The sequence below is a fragment of the Macrobrachium rosenbergii genome, chromosome 13 (assembly GCF_040412425.1).
Source record: "Macrobrachium rosenbergii isolate ZJJX-2024 chromosome 13, ASM4041242v1, whole genome shotgun sequence".
NCBI lineage: Eukaryota > Metazoa > Arthropoda > Malacostraca > Decapoda > Palaemonidae > Macrobrachium > Macrobrachium rosenbergii.
This window is the reverse complement of record NC_089753.1, coordinates 28,723,233-28,742,601: the sequence shown is the minus strand read 5'-3', so window position 1 is coordinate 28,742,601 and position 19,369 is coordinate 28,723,233. Positions and strand designations below refer to the sequence as shown.

General features: G+C 38.4%; 2 protein-coding genes across 4 annotated transcripts in view; one reads left to right on the top strand and one right to left on the bottom strand.

Annotated features, from left to right (window-relative positions):
* The window catches only part of LOC136845106 (glycine-rich protein 1-like), a 154,546-nt gene that overhangs the window by 47,450 nt on the left and 87,727 nt on the right, over window positions 1–19,369 (top strand). The window lies entirely within an intron of this gene.
* Window positions 1,716–15,594, bottom strand: LOC136845104 (myosin-6-like). Its single transcript, XM_067114935.1, has 8 exons — window positions 15,431–15,594; window positions 14,409–14,562; window positions 11,681–11,731; window positions 10,456–10,891; window positions 9,653–9,796; window positions 6,528–6,677; window positions 5,735–5,920; window positions 1,716–2,175 (listed from the first exon to the last, which is right to left on the bottom strand). The coding sequence occupies exons 2-8, from the start codon at window positions 14,430–14,432 to the stop codon at window positions 1,958–1,960; spliced, it is 1,209 nt and encodes a 402-aa protein (XP_066971036.1). The 5' UTR covers window positions 14,433–14,562; window positions 15,431–15,594; the 3' UTR covers window positions 1,716–1,957.

Below are 19,369 nucleotides of genomic sequence, written 5' to 3'. Positions count from 1 at the left end.
TACAATTGCCAAATGTCCTATTCAAACGTGCAGACACATCGTTTACAAGAGACTTAGTGTTCTCCTTTGGTATTCAGACGTCATCTGACATTTGTGAGAGAGTCAATGACCCTGCCTATCGAGTCGATCGATTGGATAAGTTGAGCAGAGTTTATCCTGGTCAATACTCGGATGGTTGTCCAGAAGGAATCACTGATGCTATGGGAACATATAAGCCCCAGGATAAATAGATAGATTGGATGTGCTCCCCTTGAATGTCTCATGCAAATGATTTTTTGTCTTGTGCTACAGAAATGACCTTAAACAAAATCAATTAACCTATCACTTGACCTTTGACCTCTAATGCATGACCCAAGATGAACTGATAAGTATTGATGGCTGGTTTATAACTTATTATAATTCCTACGTGAATTTTAATTGTTTAGTGGTCTATGAACCAGTCATGTGAAATACTACTGATCTTGTTTCATACTTAAATATCAGTACTATTTACCTATGCATTGCTCCCGTAGCGGGGTACTGCCGTCAGTTCACCTCACGCGGTGCACTGTAGGCATTACTTACGGTTCTTTGCAGCGTCCAACCTTCCTGTAGCCCCTAGCTGCAACCCCTTTCATTCCTTTTATTATACCGCCGTTCATATTCTCTTTCTTCCATCTTACTTGGAGGCTTGAATTTCAAGTCAGTGATCCTTTTGGTGGGCTTGTTCCATAAGAAGAGGGTTCATCCTCTGATTAATAATAATAATAATAATAATAATAATAATAATAATAATAATAATAATAATAATAATAATAATAATAATAATAGTCTTTGGAAGCTTGATTTTCAAATCAGTGATCCTTTTGGTGGGCTTGTTCCATATGAATATGGTTCTCCATCTTCTGAATAATGATAACAATAATGCATTTCCAGTTTCCTAAATATGTAAAAGTCCAGTAGTTGAGACAAGATACATGTTGCAAGCTACAGGACACTGAAACTTTTGTCAGAATCTGTCAACCTTATAAAGTCCTTTGTGCCCTTTTTCATTCCACAATTCCCAAAACATCAGCTGTTCTCTCCATCTTACTTCGTCAGTCCCAAACTAAAACCTAACTTCTAGTTGACACAAAATCATTGATTAAAAGGAAGTTCCAGTGTGCTGTCATCTTTTACGATTGTTTTTGCTTGTGGTGTGACCGCGTATGACTTATATACAGTGTTTCATTTTAATGTTGTTGATTTCCCAAAGAGAAATTACTTAGGTAAATTGGCTAGACCAACTGTAAAACTCTGCAACCCTTCCAGTAGGTTAGGCCTACGGTAAAAGTTTAGTTAGGCTCACTGCAAATCTTTGCAACCCTTTCAGTAGGCTAGACCTGCGGTAAAATTTACTTAGACTCTCTGTAAAACTTTGCAAGCTTTTCAATAGGCTAGACCTACGGTAAAATTTAGTTAGGCTAAGCTACGTCTTGATAACTAACAGGCATAAGTTTGTATCTGTATGCCTAACGTAGGATATCCTTTAGCCTGGCTTAAATGCAAAAATATTAACCTTAGACTTAATCTAGGTGCCTGGGAGCTTAGTTTACAGTCATAGTTAATGGATGAGAGAGTGTGTACTATCAAAATGAGAGATTTCCCAAAGAGAAATCACTGCATATTTCTTAAGGACAAACAACCATCGAATCAACGTCGGATCACATGACGAAAATATTGGAAAAGAAAATCAATTTTTGGAGCTGGAACAATGTAAGAACAAGAACGAAAACACATATGCAAACAGCATCTACAGCAACAAGTAAATAACTCTTAAACAACAACGCAATATTTACAAACAAAGAGAAAGAGAGGAATATCAATACTGGTGTGGAAATGCAACGTTATACTCAATACCCCTATGGTACAAATATCTCACAGGCATCGTAACTCGAAGCTCAGAAGAGTCGCCTTCATCAAAGGCCAAAAATCCTGGCTAAACCAACTGACAGATGGCTCCGATGTTAGCCTCAGCGAGGCAGTCGTGGAACTTAATGTTCCCGGAGGACTTCACGCACAGCTGGTGCTGGTTTTCGTAGTTGTCAGGTTCGCCGAGGTCCCAGGGGAATTCTTCTTGCTCCAGGGGCGCCCCGTTCACCCACCACCAGACTCCGTCGGGTTCTCGTGAGGCACCGACCCACAGGTAGTCGGATTCTGGAATGTATTTATTATTATTATTATTATTATTATTATTATTATTATTATTATTCAGAAGATCAAGAATTATTTATATTATTGAAATTAGCTTCCAAAGATTATTATTATTATTATTATTATTATTATTATTATTTATTATTATTAAGAAGAAGAGAAGAAGAACCCTATTCATATGGAACAAGGCCGCCAAAGGGGCCACTGAATTGAAACTCTAGCTTCCAAAGATTATTATTATTATTATTATTATTATTATTATTATTATTATTATTATTATTATTATTATTAAGAAGGAAGAAGAAGAAGATGTACCCTATTCATATGGAACAAGCCCACCAAAGGGGCCACTGAATTGAAATTCAAGCTTCCAAAGAATATTAAGGTGTTCATTTGAAGGAAGTAGCAGAGCATAATAGGAAATTCAGAAAGAAGAGATCACTTGTTAGAAAAGAAGAAATAATTTAACAAATTAGTAGATAAATAGATAAAAAAAAATTATGTAAATTATTAAAATACAAAGAGAATTGTAATAGGGTAGAAATGTATTGCATCTTCGCTTGAACTTCTGAAGTTCTAATTGCACAGCATCATCAGGAAGACTATTATTATTATTATTATTATTATTATTATTATTATTATTATTATTATTATTATTATTATTATTATTATCATTATTATTCTGGAATGAAGTTGGAATAATATTCAGGTATTTCAGTAAATTTTCATTTAAATTCTGCGCACGAATGCCAATCTACATCTCATGGATATTCTCACACAAACACTCAAGCATGGAACATTGTGCAGAAAAACTTGAAACACCCAGATCCCTATAATTGTTTTAAGGTATGTGTCAGCCTGAGAGCATCTAAACAACAGGTTAGTATTAAACATTGCTATTTTTAGTTTTCTGAAAAGAAAACTATTGTGCCGGCTTTGTCTGTTCACCCTCAGATCTTAAAAACCACTGAGGCTAGAGGTCTGCAAATTGTTATTTTGATTATCCACCCTCCCATCATCAAACATACCAAATTGCAGCCCTTTAGCCTCAGAAGTTTTTAATTTATTTAAAGTTAAAGTTAGCCATGATTGTGCTTCTGGCAACACAACATCACAGGCCACCACGGCCGGCTGAGAGTTTCATGGGCCACGTCTCATACAGCATTATACCGAGACCACCGAAAGATAGATTTATTTTTGGTGGCCTTGATTATAAGCTGTGCAAAAAACTACTTTTTCCATAGCGGGAAACGTTGTATTTTAACAGAGTTCTTTCACATTTACAATTGATTCCTGGTCCTCATTTTCTGCCGAGAGCGACCAGGTTTGTTGAACAGAAGCACCAAAAATCAGGAAATGTGCCTCCCTGTCGAACTTCTCAGTTCCAGAGGTTCTTTATTCCTCAGTTCCAGAGGTCATTTATTCCTCAGTTCCAGAGGGTCTTCATTCCTCAGTTCCAGAGGTCCTTTATTCCTTGGTTTCAGAGGTCATTTATTCCTCAGTTCCAGAGGTCCTTTATTCCTCGGTTCCAGAGGTCTTTTATTCCTCAGTTCCAGAGGTCCTTTATTCCTCAGTTCCAGAGGTCCTTTATCCCTCAGTTCCAGAGGTTCTTTATTCCTCACACCGTTGGAATGTGGAACAGTCTTCCTGCTGAGGATGTCGTGCAATTGGAACCTCAAAAAAATAATTTTTGTATTATAATTTGGTTAAATTTTTACATATTTGTTTTTTAATCTGTCAATTTCCTTTTTCTTTTCTAACAACTGATCTCTTCTTTCTGTATTTCCCGTTACTTTCTGTTACTTCTTTCAAATGAACACCATATTCTTTGGAAGCTTGAATTTCAAGTCAGTGGCCCCTTTGGAGGGCTTGTTCCATATGAGTAGGGTTCATCTTCTGAATAATAATAATAATAATAATAATAATAATAATAATAATAATAATAATAATAATAATAATAATAATAACAATATGAGTCATTAAAATGGTGAAGAAATCCACAGTGGTGTAAGTGTAAACATATATTAGAAATTTATATACCAACGAGAGCTTTCGAGAACCTGTTCGATTCTCCTTCTCCTGCACTGTGGATTTCTTCACCAATAATAATAATAATAATAATAATAATAATAATAATAATAATAATAATAATAATAGCACGTATCAAGTAGGACCGAATTAGCCGCTTGGGTAAACTGATTATTTTTAATGTCCTTCCTCAAATGGCTGATACTCTTAGCTGTCACTCGAAAGTTATCTTATCTCCTTTTACACTCAATGAACTGTGGTTGTTTGTCCGTATCCAGTATGATCCCCGCGCCCTAGAACACTCTCTTGTAAAAGGGTAGATAGTAATAAACCAAAAGAGAGAGAGAGAGAGAGAGAGAGAGAGAGAGAGCTATTTAAAAGTCGAACTGAGTAGATAAACAGTAATAATTAAACTAAAAGAGAGAGAGAACTATCTTTGACAGTTTGAATAGAGAGATAATACTTTTATGTACCCTAGAACATTACCTTGTAAAAGGATAAGCAGTAATAATTAAACTGAGAGAGAGAGAAAGAGAGAGACTATGCAGAAGTTTCCCTGAATAAAGAGACAGTACTTTTTTGCGCCCTAGAACATTCTCTTGTCAGAGGAGAAACAGAATTATTGAAACTAAAAGAGAGAGAGAGAGAGAGAGAGAGTATGTTAAATTCGCAATAAGTAGAGAAACAATACTATTTTGTAATAATTTCATGAATTCAGGCATACTGGTTTTATTTTCTGTTCCTTCCTATGTATATTTATTTATCACGTCTTCCTACAACTTGTGTCTCTCCCTGCAGGCTGATTTCCCTTTAGAGACTCTATGATTAATAGAAGTATATTGACTTTGTCCATAAAGGTTTTCAGCTGAAGATTTAAAGAAAGAAAGAAAGAAAGGAAAATGTGAAGATATTTTTGACTGAGTCACATGACGATTCTGCAATGGCCTTTCGGGTCTAATTGATGGCTTCTAATCTCGTCAATTTCGACTGAAATACAACAGATCATTGATCGAGATAATCAGCATATCAGAAAGAAAATCATTCCAGAGATTTCACGAGCAACATTCAATACCAGAACACCACCTGTTATTCTAATCTTCCGTAGGAGGGTAGTGCTGCCGTCAGTGCACCTCACGTGTGGCACTGTAAGCATTATAACTTAAGGTTCTTTGCGGCGTCCCTAAGGCCCCTAGCTGCAACCCCTTTCATTCCTTTCACTGTACATCCGTTCTATTCTCTTTCTTCCATCTTATTTTCCTCAACTCTCCTAACAATTGTTCATAGTGCAACTGCAAGGTTTTGCTCCTGTTGCACCTTCAAACCTTTTTTGCTCTCACCTTCCCTTCCAGCTCTGAGTGACCTCAACATAGGTCCAAGCGCTTGCTTGTCTTTGTCCTAAAAATTTTATATTCCACTTCACTCCATTCCATTCCGATATTCTATTCGTTTGTGTACCCATTAAAAGCTTTCTTTACCCTTGATTATCCACTGACAGCTAACAGTTGTACCTGATGGAACTCCATTCCAGACTCACCCGGGTTAATTTTATCGATGAACGTCCTGAATTCGGGTAGGCTGGTCGGCACGGCCAAGTCCCCAATCCCACCTGCTAGAATCCCCAGCTCCTCGCATTTCAGTCTGGACATTTCCCAGGAGGTTCGAGATTCAATCAGCTGCAGACAGTCCTCGCCCACTTTCCTGTAGCCGTCTGGGCAGAGTTCTGGAGGACAGCGACAGAGAGGTAATTACAGGAGAACTGAATACCAGAGCGAAATAAAGCAATGGCACGCTTTGATTTTTGGGCAGAGTTCTGAGGGACAATAACAGTGGAGGTTTTTGAAGTAATGGACTGATAACAGAGAGGTCGTTTGATGCATGAAATTTAGGCTGTCGGATCAAGTGCTTGGTGGGCACTTTCGGCCATTCGCTGCCCAAGACAGTGCAAAGAGGGAGTTAAATTGGCTGGACAGCAAGATAAAGAGATCCAAAACCAGAAAATAAATCAGACTAAGTACAGTGATCTAAGGGTGGTACTGGGAGAAATCCCCCCCCCCCAACCAAATTGCACTAGTAATATTTAGAGACCTTTTACTCTCAATTTCCTTTTGGCTTAAATTTTATATTCCATTCCATTCCAAAGTATGACAGAGGTCTGGACGTTGCTAAAAGTTTCTTGGATGGGAAAATGTTGGGTGCCTTGCCTCTGAAACGCTTGTAAGATAAGCAGAAACATTGAAACTGCATTCAGTAATAAAGATATCTGAGAGACATCATGACATTACAGTTCAATCGTACTTTAGATAAAAAAAAAAAAAAGACGATCTTACTCAGAAGTCTCTGCGGTGTCAGATGGTGGAGATGAATGACTGACTCTGTCAGATTTGCAATAGTCATCTCGATGTCAGCCAGATTCTGAGTTATCTGCATCACGTCACTTCTGACATTTCTCAAGAGGGCGGACTCTTCCCAAGCGCTCTCTGCAAAAGACGAGAGTCTTCTTTAAGACACAAGAATAACTGAGGAATGAGGAAAATTAAAAAAGTCGAGAAGTAACCAAAGACAGAAAGGACGAGAATACTTCCTGTGTACTGTGCTCTCTCTCTCTCTCTCTCTCTCTCTCTCTCTCTCTCTCTCTCTCTCTCTCTCTCTCTCTCTCTCTCTCTTAGGACAGACGTCCTTGCGTTGGAACACTCTCTCTCTCTCTCTCTCTCTCTCTCTCTCTCTCTCTCTTTAAGCATCACACCACTTTCACTCTCCGGGCCATATGGTAGATTGGACAGTCCAATTTCCTCCCATGTAATGCACGCAAAGATTTTTTGTGCACTATTTTTTGGCCTCACTGAAATTGCCATCATGCGTGTAAACGCTAATTTAATCTCTCTCTCTCTCTCTCTCTCTCTCTCTCTCTCTCTCTCTCTCTCTCTCTCTCTCTCTCTCAAGGGCACTGACCAACCGCTCACAGCTCACGAACTGTCTGCATCTCGCCTTTATTGGGTACTTGAGGTCATTGAATCCACTCTTATGTTGTTCTTCCCCATTAAAAACGTTTGCAAGAGTTGTGTAAATGCAAAGCTTATTTAACGTTTTGATAAAAAACGTTTTGGATTAATATATTTACATAACTTGGAAGGCTTTATAAAACACTAGATGCCAGTTAGCATGATTCAGGGACCTTTAGTCATTTACTCTTATACCTGAAAGACCACAAACCAGCCACTTTCTAGTGCCACAATCTGCCTCTTCCAAACATATCTGGATAACGCACCATTTGCAGATCTGCCTGCTCCCATTCTCTCTGCATGAACAAACCACCTCTACACGTATTGGTGCACCTTTCCATCAATACAAAGTTTATTTCCAAATTAATCTAGTTGCATTCCTTCCATCATCCATCATCCAATCTGCCTGCTACCAGTCTCTCCACATGAACAAACCACCTCTACACATACTGGCCCACCTTTTCATCAATACAAAGTTTATTTTTAAATTAATTCCTTCCATCATCCAATCTGCCTGCTCCCAGTCTCTCCACATGAACAAACCACCTCTACACATACTGGCCCACCTTTTCATCAGTACAAAGTTTATTTCTAAATTAATCTAGTTGCATTCCTTCCATCATCCAATCTGCCTGCTCCCAGTTTCTCCACATGAACAAACCACGTCTATACATACTGGTGCACCTTTTCATCAATACAAACTTTATTTCCATATTAATCTAGCCTCATGTCTTCCATCCTCCATCTTCAAATATTCCAGTATTCTCCCAGGAAATAGCTTTGCTATCATTCACTTTCACCTTTGTCCCTTCCTTTGTCCCATTTCCATTTCCAATTCCAATTCCCATTGACACTCCAGAGCTCCAGAGTGATTCTGCAAAAAAACCTTTTCCTACGATGTATCACACAAAGTAAACTGTAGGCAGTAACCCCAAGGGGAGACTCACTTACTTAGAAGTCATTAAGCTAGCAAAAGCATTTGCCCAATAGTAAAGGCGTTAGTGAGGGTAAGAGGACTGGTGTGGACCGCTGGATTCGTCTAACCAAGCATGCGGTAATACCTGTTAAATCCCCTTTTCATTTACAGTTATGTTTTATTATACGATTTATTAATTCATTAACTTTTCTAATTATTATTATTATTATTATTATTATTATTATTATTATTATTATTATTATTATATTATTGCCGTTGTTTCTATGCATATTATTATTATTATTATTATTATTATTATTATTATTATTATTATTATTATTATTATTATTATTATTATTATTGCCGTTCTTTCTATGCATATACGTCCTACCTGTGCGTCAGGTAGACTTATATTAATTAAGAAAAATAACCTGGTTTAAATTAAGCTTTTAGATATATTCAGAATATATACATAGATTTGAGCATAAGTCATTCACCTCTAAATTTTAAAAAAAACGGAATTTTTAGTGTGATAATATTTTACAAAAAGAGACAAGTGTATCTTAGCAAGGGTAACGTTATGATTATGGGCACGCATGGGGAGAACTGGCGCCTGCTGAGAGAGAGAGAGAGAGAGAGAGAGAGAGAGAGAGAGAGAGAGAGAGAGTTATAACGACAATTTAAGAAAACGCTGTGTGATCTCAACCACGATGTCAGCTCTTCTGGGACTTTGACAGACAGAGAGAGAGAGAGAGAGAGAGAGAGAGAGAGAGAGAACGTCAATAACCTAGAGGTTGCGACGTCTGTTTTTAATGACCATAAATAAATCAATAAGCATGAGGGGGAGAGAGAGAGAGAGAGAGAGAGAAAGAGAGAGAGAGTTATAACGACAAAGTAAAACGAAAAGTGTAAGACGAATCAATGTGTGATATTAACCACGATTTGAACTCGTATACCACTTTCACAAGGAGAGAGAGAGAGAGAGTTATAACAACAATTTAAGAAAACGCTGTGTGATATCAAACACGATTTCAACTCGTCTAGCACTTTGAGAGAGAGAGAGAGAGAGAGAACGTCAATAACCTAGGGGTTGCAATTTCATTTTTTAATGACCATAAATTACTCAGGAAACATCAGAGAGAGAGAGAAAGAGAGAGAGAGAGAGAAAGAAGAAGAAGAAGAAGAAGAAAAAAGAAGAAGAAGAAGAAGAAGAAGAAGAAGAAGAAGAAGAAGAAGAAGAAGAAGAAGAAGAAAAAGAAGAAGAGAGAGAGAGAGAAAAGAAGAGTGAGAGAGAGAGAGAGAGAGAGAGAGGGAGAATGAGAAGAAGAAGAAGAGAGAAAGAGAGAGAGAGAGAGAGAGAGAGAGAGAGAGAATAAGAAGAAGAAGAGCGAGAGAGAGAGAGAGAATAAGAAGAAGAAGAAGAGCGAGAGAGAAAGAGAGAAGAAGAAGAGAGAGAGAGAGAGAGATAGAGAAAAGAAGAGAGAGAAAGAGACAGCTATAACAACAATCCAAGTCAAACGAAAGGCAGAAGACGAACCATTGTGTGAAATCAACCACGATTTCAGCTGGACGATGCGGTGGTCGAACTCCGCGATGGACTTCGAGTGTTCGGACGAAATGAAGGCCAGCGGTTCGATGCTCTCCCGCAGCGTCCGAGCGGCCCTCTGCTCCTGGTGGAAGGCTGAAAAATAATGTCACTGTTATAGTGATCTGTTGTGTATTCTGCCCTAAAATGGAAAACTGCAGTATCTGCAAAATTTTCGAAATTGAGATATGCCACCTATTGGGTTCGTGAAACACAAAATACACAAGTTACTGCAGTTTCAGAATGATTCTTCAATGCTTTCCACGAGTATTTAGGGGGTCACATTTGCAGTATCTGCACAATCAGTAGTAAGGCAAGGGAGTATCTACCATTTTTTTTCAGTTTTGTATTTTTGCAGCCACTGCAATCTTCCATTTTATGGCAGTATTGTGCTTTTGTCAATTCTCCTTGTATTTTAATAATTAACCTATATTTTTATCTATTTATTTACTGTTTTATCTTTTTTTTTCTTTTCTAATAACTGATATCTCTTCTTTCTGTATTTCCTATTACCTTCTGTTACTTCTTTTCAATTGAACATAATATTCTTTGGAAGCTTGAATTCCGAGTCAATAGCCCCTTTTGTCGGCTGTTTCCATATGAATAAGGTTCATCTTCTGAATAATAATAATAATAATAATTAATAATAATAATAATAATAATAATAATAATAATAATAATAATAATAATAATAATAATAATATATCAGAAAAGATCTTGTATAGAACGAGGGAAAAAAAAAAAAAGAAGCCCACCTCTCCTTAATTGCGAGACGGTACTTTGCAGGTTGAGAATCTCCTCATTCTGAACGCCATTTTGCTTCTCGAGTTCCCTCAGGCGCGAGTTCAGAAGAGCTAGAAGACTCAGGTCGCCCTCGATCGTCCCGATCTTCTTGGACAGCTCCAAAATGGCGCCTTCGCCCTTCAGTTCGGCATCTTCTCGAAGCCGTATCTCGTCCTGTATCGTCCTGTCCAGGGCTGCGACGTGGTCGTTCACGACCTTGCGTGTTGACGACAGCTCGTCGAGTCTCGTCTGCTGGTCTCGTAGGGATGTCGACAGTCTCGTCTCGAGTTCCTGTCTCCTGGCTGTCTCTTGTCTCAGGGCGACGCGGAGGTTCTCCTGGGAGGCGATGTTCGAGGCCAGTACCTCTTCTACTTTGCTTAGTCTTGACGCCAGGTCGTCGTCGATGCCCTAGAATGACGTATGCAACATGTATAATCCGTAGGATTCGTCCACATTAGATTGACTTAAGCATATCATAAACATGGCGGAAACTTATAGCATAATTATCACAAACATGTTGAAAACAAGTCCATGACCATGTTGCAAACAGGTTGAACACAAGTCAATGGCCATGTCACAAACAGGTTGAACTTAAGTCATGACCATGTCGCAGACAGGTTGAAAACAAGTCAGTGGCCATGTCGCAAACAGGTTGAAAACAAGTCAGTGGCCATGTCGCAAACAGGTTGAAAACAAGTCCCTGACCATGTTGCAAACAGGCTGAAAACAAGTCGATGACCATATATGTTACAGGCAGATAGCGAAACCAGGCTTTTCGCAAACTGCCTTAAATTTCAGGCAGATAGCGAAATGCAGTTAGGGACATTTGATCCCCAAGGGGCTAGTACTAAACACGGCGAAAGTGACTGACCTACACTGTTTCGCTGTGTTTAGTACTAGCCCCTGGGTGTCAAATGTATTTCGCCTGTATAGTACTAGCCCCTGGGGGATCAAATGTCCCTAAGTACATTTCGCTATCTGCCTGAAATTCCAGGCAGTTTGTGAAACGCCTGGTTCCACACATTCACACACTCACACTTTAGTTTACAGAGTGAGGATTAATGCAATTGTGGAAATAGGAGGAATAAGATAATCTTAAATATAAATCTACTCTTCCATAATGGGAAAATAATGAAATGTCTCATAACTAGAGCAGCATTTTGAAAACTTCAAAACTAATTCTTCCTGGTTACTTACCTTCCCTTGGCCATGAACACAAACGCTCGCCAGCAGTACCAGGCTCAAAGTCTGTGAGAAAAGAGTAATTAATCTTCTGAATTATATTGTGAACTAACAGATACCCAAAGTAATAAATATATAGATAAAAATGTAAATGATTAAAATACAGTTAGCCCTATGATAGTAACGAGTAAAGAATGCGCCGAAGTTTCTTCGGTGCACTCGAGTTTTCTGTACAGCGCATAATCAATACCACGGAAAATAGATCTATCTTTAGGTGGTCTCGGTATAATGCTGTATGAGCCGCGGCCCATGAAACTCTCAGCCGCCCGTAGTGCCCTGTGTTGTTGCATTGCCAGAAGCACGATTAAGGTTAACTTTGACCTTGAGGTAAAATAAAAACTACTGAGGCTAGAGGGCTGCAATTTGGTATGTTTGATGATTGGAGGGTGGATGATCAACATACCAATTTGCAGCCCTCTAGCTTCAGTAGTTTTTAAGATCTGAGGGCGGACTGAAAAAAGTGCGGACGGACAGACAAAGCCGGCACAATAGTTTTCTTTTCAGAAAACTAAAACGTAGAAAGATTGCTGTATAAAGGCGACCGTACTTCATTTCGGCTTCAAATTCAAGAACACGTGTGGTTAATACTGACACAAAAAGCAAGGGAAATTGACAATTCTGTGCTACAGTAAGAAAAAAGGTTTCGTGCTAAGTTTGTACCCAACCTCATTGCAGGAAGGACTGAGAATTGGAGAGAGAGAGAGAGAGAGAGAGAGAGAGAGAGAGAGAGAGAGAGAGAGAGAGAGAGAGAGAGAGAGAGAGAGCATGCAAACTATGACAAAACATGACATGCTGTATATTATTATTATTATTATTATTATTATTATTATTATTATTATTATTATTATTATTATTCAGAAGATGGTCCCTATTCATATGGAACAAGCCCACCAAAGGGGCCATTGACTTGAAATTCAAGCTTCCAAAGAATTATTATTATTATTATTATTATTATTATTATTATTATTATTATTATTATTATTATTATTATTATTCAGAAGATGAACCCTATTCATATGGAACAAGCCTACCAAAGGGGCCACTGACTTGAAATTCAAGAAGCTTCCAGAGAATATTATGGTGCTCATTAGGAAGAAGTGACAGAGGGCAGTACGATACACAGAAAGAAAAGATCTCATTTAAAAAAGAAAAATTGAATTAATAAAAAGGCAAATGAAAATGATTATTTGAATATACACATTGGTCAACATGAAGACATAAATATATATCCCGAATAACAATCGTATGACGCCCTCAATGCCATATTTATATTATCTGACGTCTGATAGTGATTTCACAACACCTTTTGATAGTCTTGTTTACATGTTTGCCTTGACGATGCTGACAAACAAGGCAGGTTGTGTCTGCGATGAGGAAACGGAGGTGACATATCTCAACCTCTACACAGAGATAGCTCGCATTATTCAGCCATTCATAAAAGTAGTTGGTTTTGAAGCTTTAGAATATAGGATTTAGGCCGAATGCCAAGCGCTGGGACTTGTGAGGTCATTCAGCGCCGAAAGGGAAGCTAACAGTAAGAAGGTTTGAAAGGTGTAACAGGAGGAAAACCTCAAAGCAGCTGCACTAGGAGACAGTTTTTAGAGAGGGTGGGAAGTCAGAATATGAACGGAGGTACAGTATGAGAAATGAGAAAGGTTGCAGCTAGGGGACGAATGGACACTGCAAAAACCCTTAAAGTACGGCTCTATCTCCATACGGGGTTTTTGAAGCATTGGTTGCCCATATTTGGGACTGATAATTTAGAAACAGAACAAAACAAGTGAAAAATGCGCCGAGATTTCTTCGGCGCAATCGAGTTTTCTGTACAGCGTATAATCAAGGCCACCGAAATCAGATCTATCTTTCGGTGGTCTCGGTGTAATGCTGTATGAGCCGCGGCCCATACAGGCCCGGTGTTGGCTTGTCCTATAGCGTTGCCAGAACTACGATTATGGCTAACTTTAACCTTAAGTAAAATAAAATCTACTGAGGCTAGAGGGCTGCAATTTGGTATGTGTGATGATTGGAGGGTGGATGATCAGCATGCCAATTTGCAGCCCTCTAGCCTCTGTAGTTTTTAAGATATGAGGTCAGACAGAAAAAGGGGGGACGGACGGACAAAGCCGGCACAATAGCTTTCTTCTACAGAAAACTAAAATCTGGAGTTACTTTTAAATTGGTAGGTCATAATCTCACATTTTACCATGTTGGGTTTTTAAACTGATTACAGCACTTGGTTTGACGCTTCCAATAAATGGTTTGTTTTTTTGTACACAAAAATGTGGCGTGCCTTAGTGTTTCATGAATTAATGACCCAAACGACCATATAACGGCTATTTTTGGTTTGATCTCAAAAATTAGTCTTGTAATTCCTTGGGAGTGCACCTTGTTTGACTTCAAGAATTGGTCTGTGGAAATAATTAGTAGTGGTTCGTGAATGAATAACTCAGCTGACCATATAACTACTATGTTTGATCTCAAGAATTAGTCTTTTAATTCCTTGGGACTGGACCATGTAACCACTATGTTCGACCTCAAGATTAAGCATAAATTTGTTCTTCCCTTACCAAAAGTGAGTCAAAATAATTTTAAAATAAGTCTTAAGTCACGAGAAACATGTGAAAAATCACCTTGTTAGAGACATCTCATGCACATACACAAAAACACAACAGCTCCACCTTACCTGTAGATTCAACACCTGCCACATGATGAACAAGCCAGGGTAGAGAGAGAGAATAAGAAGAAGCCACAACAGGGAATAATTACTTTCGATTTCAACCACTCGAGTCCTCGTGATTCGGGAGACGTATGCGGCTGTCGAGTTGACCAACGCAGAACTGGGGAGAGAGAGAGAAAGAGAGAGAGAGAGAGAGAGAGAGAGAGAGAGAGAGAGAGACTTTATCAGAGTCTTATCTACAACGATCATATGCGAGTCTCGTCGACCCGTCCATATCGAAAGTAAAATGGGAAGGGGTTTGAAGAAGCATTTCAATATTTTATGCAAATTACTAAACACAGGGTCGATCAAACCAGTCAAGCATATATATGTACTCAGTCTTTCTTATTTAAAATTGATTATTATCCGTTTTGCTGCTCTCAGAAATTTTTACATGGCTGGATATATCCGGTTGACAGATGCTATTAATATCTCTGACTGTATGGTTACCAGGTTCTTAGCAATTATTATCTCAGCATTAATTATCTCACCTCAGATTACTCTACCCTGTGTGTTGTACCGCGCGCTGGGTGGTAACATGGGACATCAATTATATTATCACTTCTTATTCAAGAGGATTTTCAAAAATTATTATTATTATTATTATTATCAAAACACGAACACAAAACTTTAGATCGGTGAACAGAAAGCCTTCGCCCTGTAGGGTGGTAGGGCCGTCAGTGCACTTGACGTGGTACACTGTCGGCACTGCTAAAACTGGTAGTTTCAGCGTTCTCTCGGCCTCTTAGCTGCTCTCTCTCTTTAACCTTTTTTACTCTACTTCCTTTCCTCAGCCTTGCTGTCCAGCTTCTTTGTTTCTTCTTGGTGCATTTTTAAGATCCATGTACTTTACCACCTTTATTTTCTGGCTCTCTCTACTTCGCTGTCCAACCACTCTAACTCCCTCTTTCAATGCCTTAAGGGCTGAGTAGCAAATAGTGCCCACCCGGTGCTTGGCTTCACAGTCACTCAAAATCAGAAAATCTTACCTGAGCCCCTGTTATAAAAAGTGTTCTCAAAGCAACTTTCCCTCTGCAACCACTGATGAGCACTTTTCGAAAAAGCCACCACTCTCAATCTGCAACTTCGTCACTTTACTCTTAGCTCCCTGCTTCCTCCTACCAAGGTCCAGAGGCTTCCTATAATACTCTCCTCCGCGATAATTCTCAGACCGAGTCAGTCAGTCACTTGTAGGCGGGCGGAGACGTTATGTGGCAGTGTATAATGGTGAGTAATGGCTTCCCTGTCTAATAATCCGGGTCACCAGACGTTGGACAGACAGAGACAGGACGAGGGTACACATGGCCCTAGAAGCTGATTTTGGGGCTCGCGAAATTGCTGGCTTGGGACCCACGTGGCAAATAGCACGGTCTGAAAGCTGGCAGACATCACGGGAAGTAACTAGACAAGAAGAGAAAAGAGGCAGATTCGTTGATTGTCCCCAAGACGTGGATTGGGTGTGTCGTTGCTGCAGTTTTTGGTAGCCAAATATGCAACTGTGCAAACAAGTGTATTCATATATATATATATATATATATATATATATATATATATATATATATATATATATATATATATATATATATATATATATATATATATGTATATATAAATATGTGTGTATATATAATGTATATGTATATATAAATTTTATATATATATATATATATATATATATATATATATATATATATATATATATATATATATATATATATATATATATATATATATATATATATATATATATATATATATATATATATATATATATATATATATATATATATATATTATATATATATATATATATATATATATATATATATATATATATATATATATATATATATATATATATATATATATATATATATATATATATATATATATACAGTATATATACAATGTACTTTAAAAAAGAAAATTTATGAAGACAAGAGTATATGGATGTAAAGGATAGGAGTGGCTGGAGATACATCTGATCATTATATAGTTGAAGCAAATGGTATGACAGATGGAAGTTCAAGTAATAGGAAAGCTCACTGTTGTTTTTCTCTGTTACCTCTTATTCTTAACATCTGCATAAGTTGTATTTGTTGTTTTCCTTTGTCGATTGTAGTTCTTAGCATTTGTGTATTAAGTATCATTAGTGATGAGAGTGGAAGACAGGAAACTATGAATTCTGACTAAGTTTAGCTGCATAGAGAAATGAGTTCTTGGATGAAAGTCAGAAAATGCCCAGATTGCATGATGCGAAGTCCAAACCGATCTCCTTACTGGTACCATTCTTTTATGAAATGGAATGGAATATAGATTTTAGGCCAAAGGCCAAGCACTGGGGCCTATGCGGTCGTTCAGCGCTGAAAGGGAAACTGAGATTTTAAGGATTTAAAAGCATGAGAGGAGGAAAACCTCGCAGTTGCACTATGAAACAAGTGTTAGGAAAGGGTGGATAGCAAGGTGGAAGAGAGAATATGAATGGAGGTACAATAAAAGGAATGAAAGGGGTTGTGGTAGCTAGGGGCTGAAGGGACGCTGCAAAGAACCTTAAGTAATGCCTATGGCACACCTGAACCCGAGAAAGACCAATCGTGTGTGTGTACAAGCGTGTCCTGTTGATAGCCTATATTTCACTAAAACAGCAACACTCCATTATTCATTCTTATCAACTGGTGGACACTTCATCCTGCTGGCATATATAAATAATGAGGACATGACTTTGATAAGAGATATGGTAGGACTTTCTCCAGATGAGTACGTTTTTTACCTGTCCCTGATTAACAGATTAGAGATTAAAGTTCCATGTTCTTTCACACGTGGGAAGATAAAGTGGTTTTGAGAATGGTATCACATGAATTTTTAGGTGTCAGTGGTCCTTCCAACATTTTTGCCATCAGCTGGAGTACCAGTGTTCAGTTATGAAAGGGAATCATCATAATATGTTTCCTTCTTGATGAATGACACTTCTTTAGTCACAGAGGTATCATTACCTCGTTCCTGAAAATAAACTTGATATGATTTTTCCTATGCATTTTCTCTTTCCTCTCGTCCTTTTGTGTACTTAAATATAGTACCTCTGTGACTTTGGAAGTGTCATTCATCAAGAAATTAACATATGATGATTTCCTTTCATAACTGTACATTAGTAATCCAGCTGATGGCAAAAATTTAGTAAGGACCACTGATACCTGAAAATTTTTTGATCAGTGACTATCTTTGGGATTTGTGAGAGTGTGTGCTTGTTTGCATTCATTTGACTGTTTTGTTATTAAAAATAGATAATTACTGAATGGAATGGAACATAGAATTTAGGCCAAAGGCCAAGCGCTGGGACCTATCAGGTCATTCAGAGCTGAAACGAAAATTGGGAGTAGAAAGGTTTGAAAGGCGTAATGGGAGGAAAACCTCGCTGTTGCACTATGGAACAAATGTTAAGAGAGGTTGGATAGCAAGGTGGAAGAAAGAGAATATGAATGGAGGTACAGTAAAAGGAATGAAAGCGGTTGCAGCTAGGGGCCGAAGGGATGCTGCAAAGACCCTTAAGTAATGCCTACAGCACACCGTGTGAGGTGCACTGACAGCACTACCCCCCTGCTGGGAGATAATTATTGAGTTTGTTACCTTTCCTAGAAACCTTCTAGTCTGACCATGTGAAATACTCGGAAGATTCCTTGTTCTTGTTGTTAGAGAAAAAGTCGACTAGACATGTGCCCCAAAGCATCCGCAGTCATCTGCACCCCTCTAAATGCAGAGACACCTCTGATGGCTAGACTTCATCTTTATGACTCAGGGAGTTTGCCAGCCCATTGTGGCTCCCTGAAGAAAGCTTTGATGTAACAGGATTAGTTTTCTTTGCTCATCCTCCCCTTCAGGTGGATGGGACTCCCATCCTACTTTTGATGAAAGTGCCGCACGAAAATTAGGTATACAGTAGCACGTATGGCCTCACATGCTTATAACGATAAAACCAGTGCAACATGTTGTATGTAATTTGCCCTTCCTTTACTAGAATACTGTTCTCCGGTGTGGCTGTCTGCTTCTGCCAGAGATTTGTCTCTTTCAGATAGAGTGGTTCATGGAGATAGGTTTCTGTTTCCTAATATTGGCAGTTATGACTTGACCCATCGACAGATAGCCTCTTGTTGGTCAATTTTTCATAAGTTGCATTTTAACACATCTTTCATTCACAATTCATCCCTGATCCTTGTTTCCCGCTAAGAGCAACGGATTTGCTGAACAGCAGCTTTAATATGCAGTAATTGTGCCGTGCTGTTGAAATTCTCAGTTCCTTTATTCCTCACATTGTTGCACTGTGAAACAGTCTTCCTGAGGATGTCTTGCAATTGGAACTTCAAAACCTCAAAGCAAAGATGCAATGCATTACTACCTAATGTGATTTTCCTTGTATTTTAATAATTTACTTATATTTTTATCTTTTTTTTTTTTTTAATAGGTGAGCTCTTTCTGGATTTCTCATTACCTTCTGTTAGGCTAATTCTTTCAAATGAACACCATATTCTTTGGAAGATTGAATTTGAAGTCAATGGCCCCTTTGGGATTGCTCCATATTGATAGGTTTCATCTTCTGAATAAGAATGAGAATAAGAGAAAGATCTTTAATGCTAGCAGGTACATAAAAGGTGATCTTATGACCCCCTTACTTTTCAAAGGTGGGACAGATAACTGTGACTGCTCTGCTAAGCTAATCCATGAAGGCCCAGGAATGATGCTTTCAACTTCAAGAGGTTGATGTGGCTCTTGAACTCATCTCCTCAAAGACCTGCCAACCAAATATGTTGTGAGCACCCAAACTTCTTTTGAGCTGTTGGAGAAGAGAAGCAGGTCTGGAGCAGATGGCATTAGCAGAACTCCCACCCGCAAATTGGCTGTGTCTAGTCAACACTCTTGAGTACTAACCAGACTTC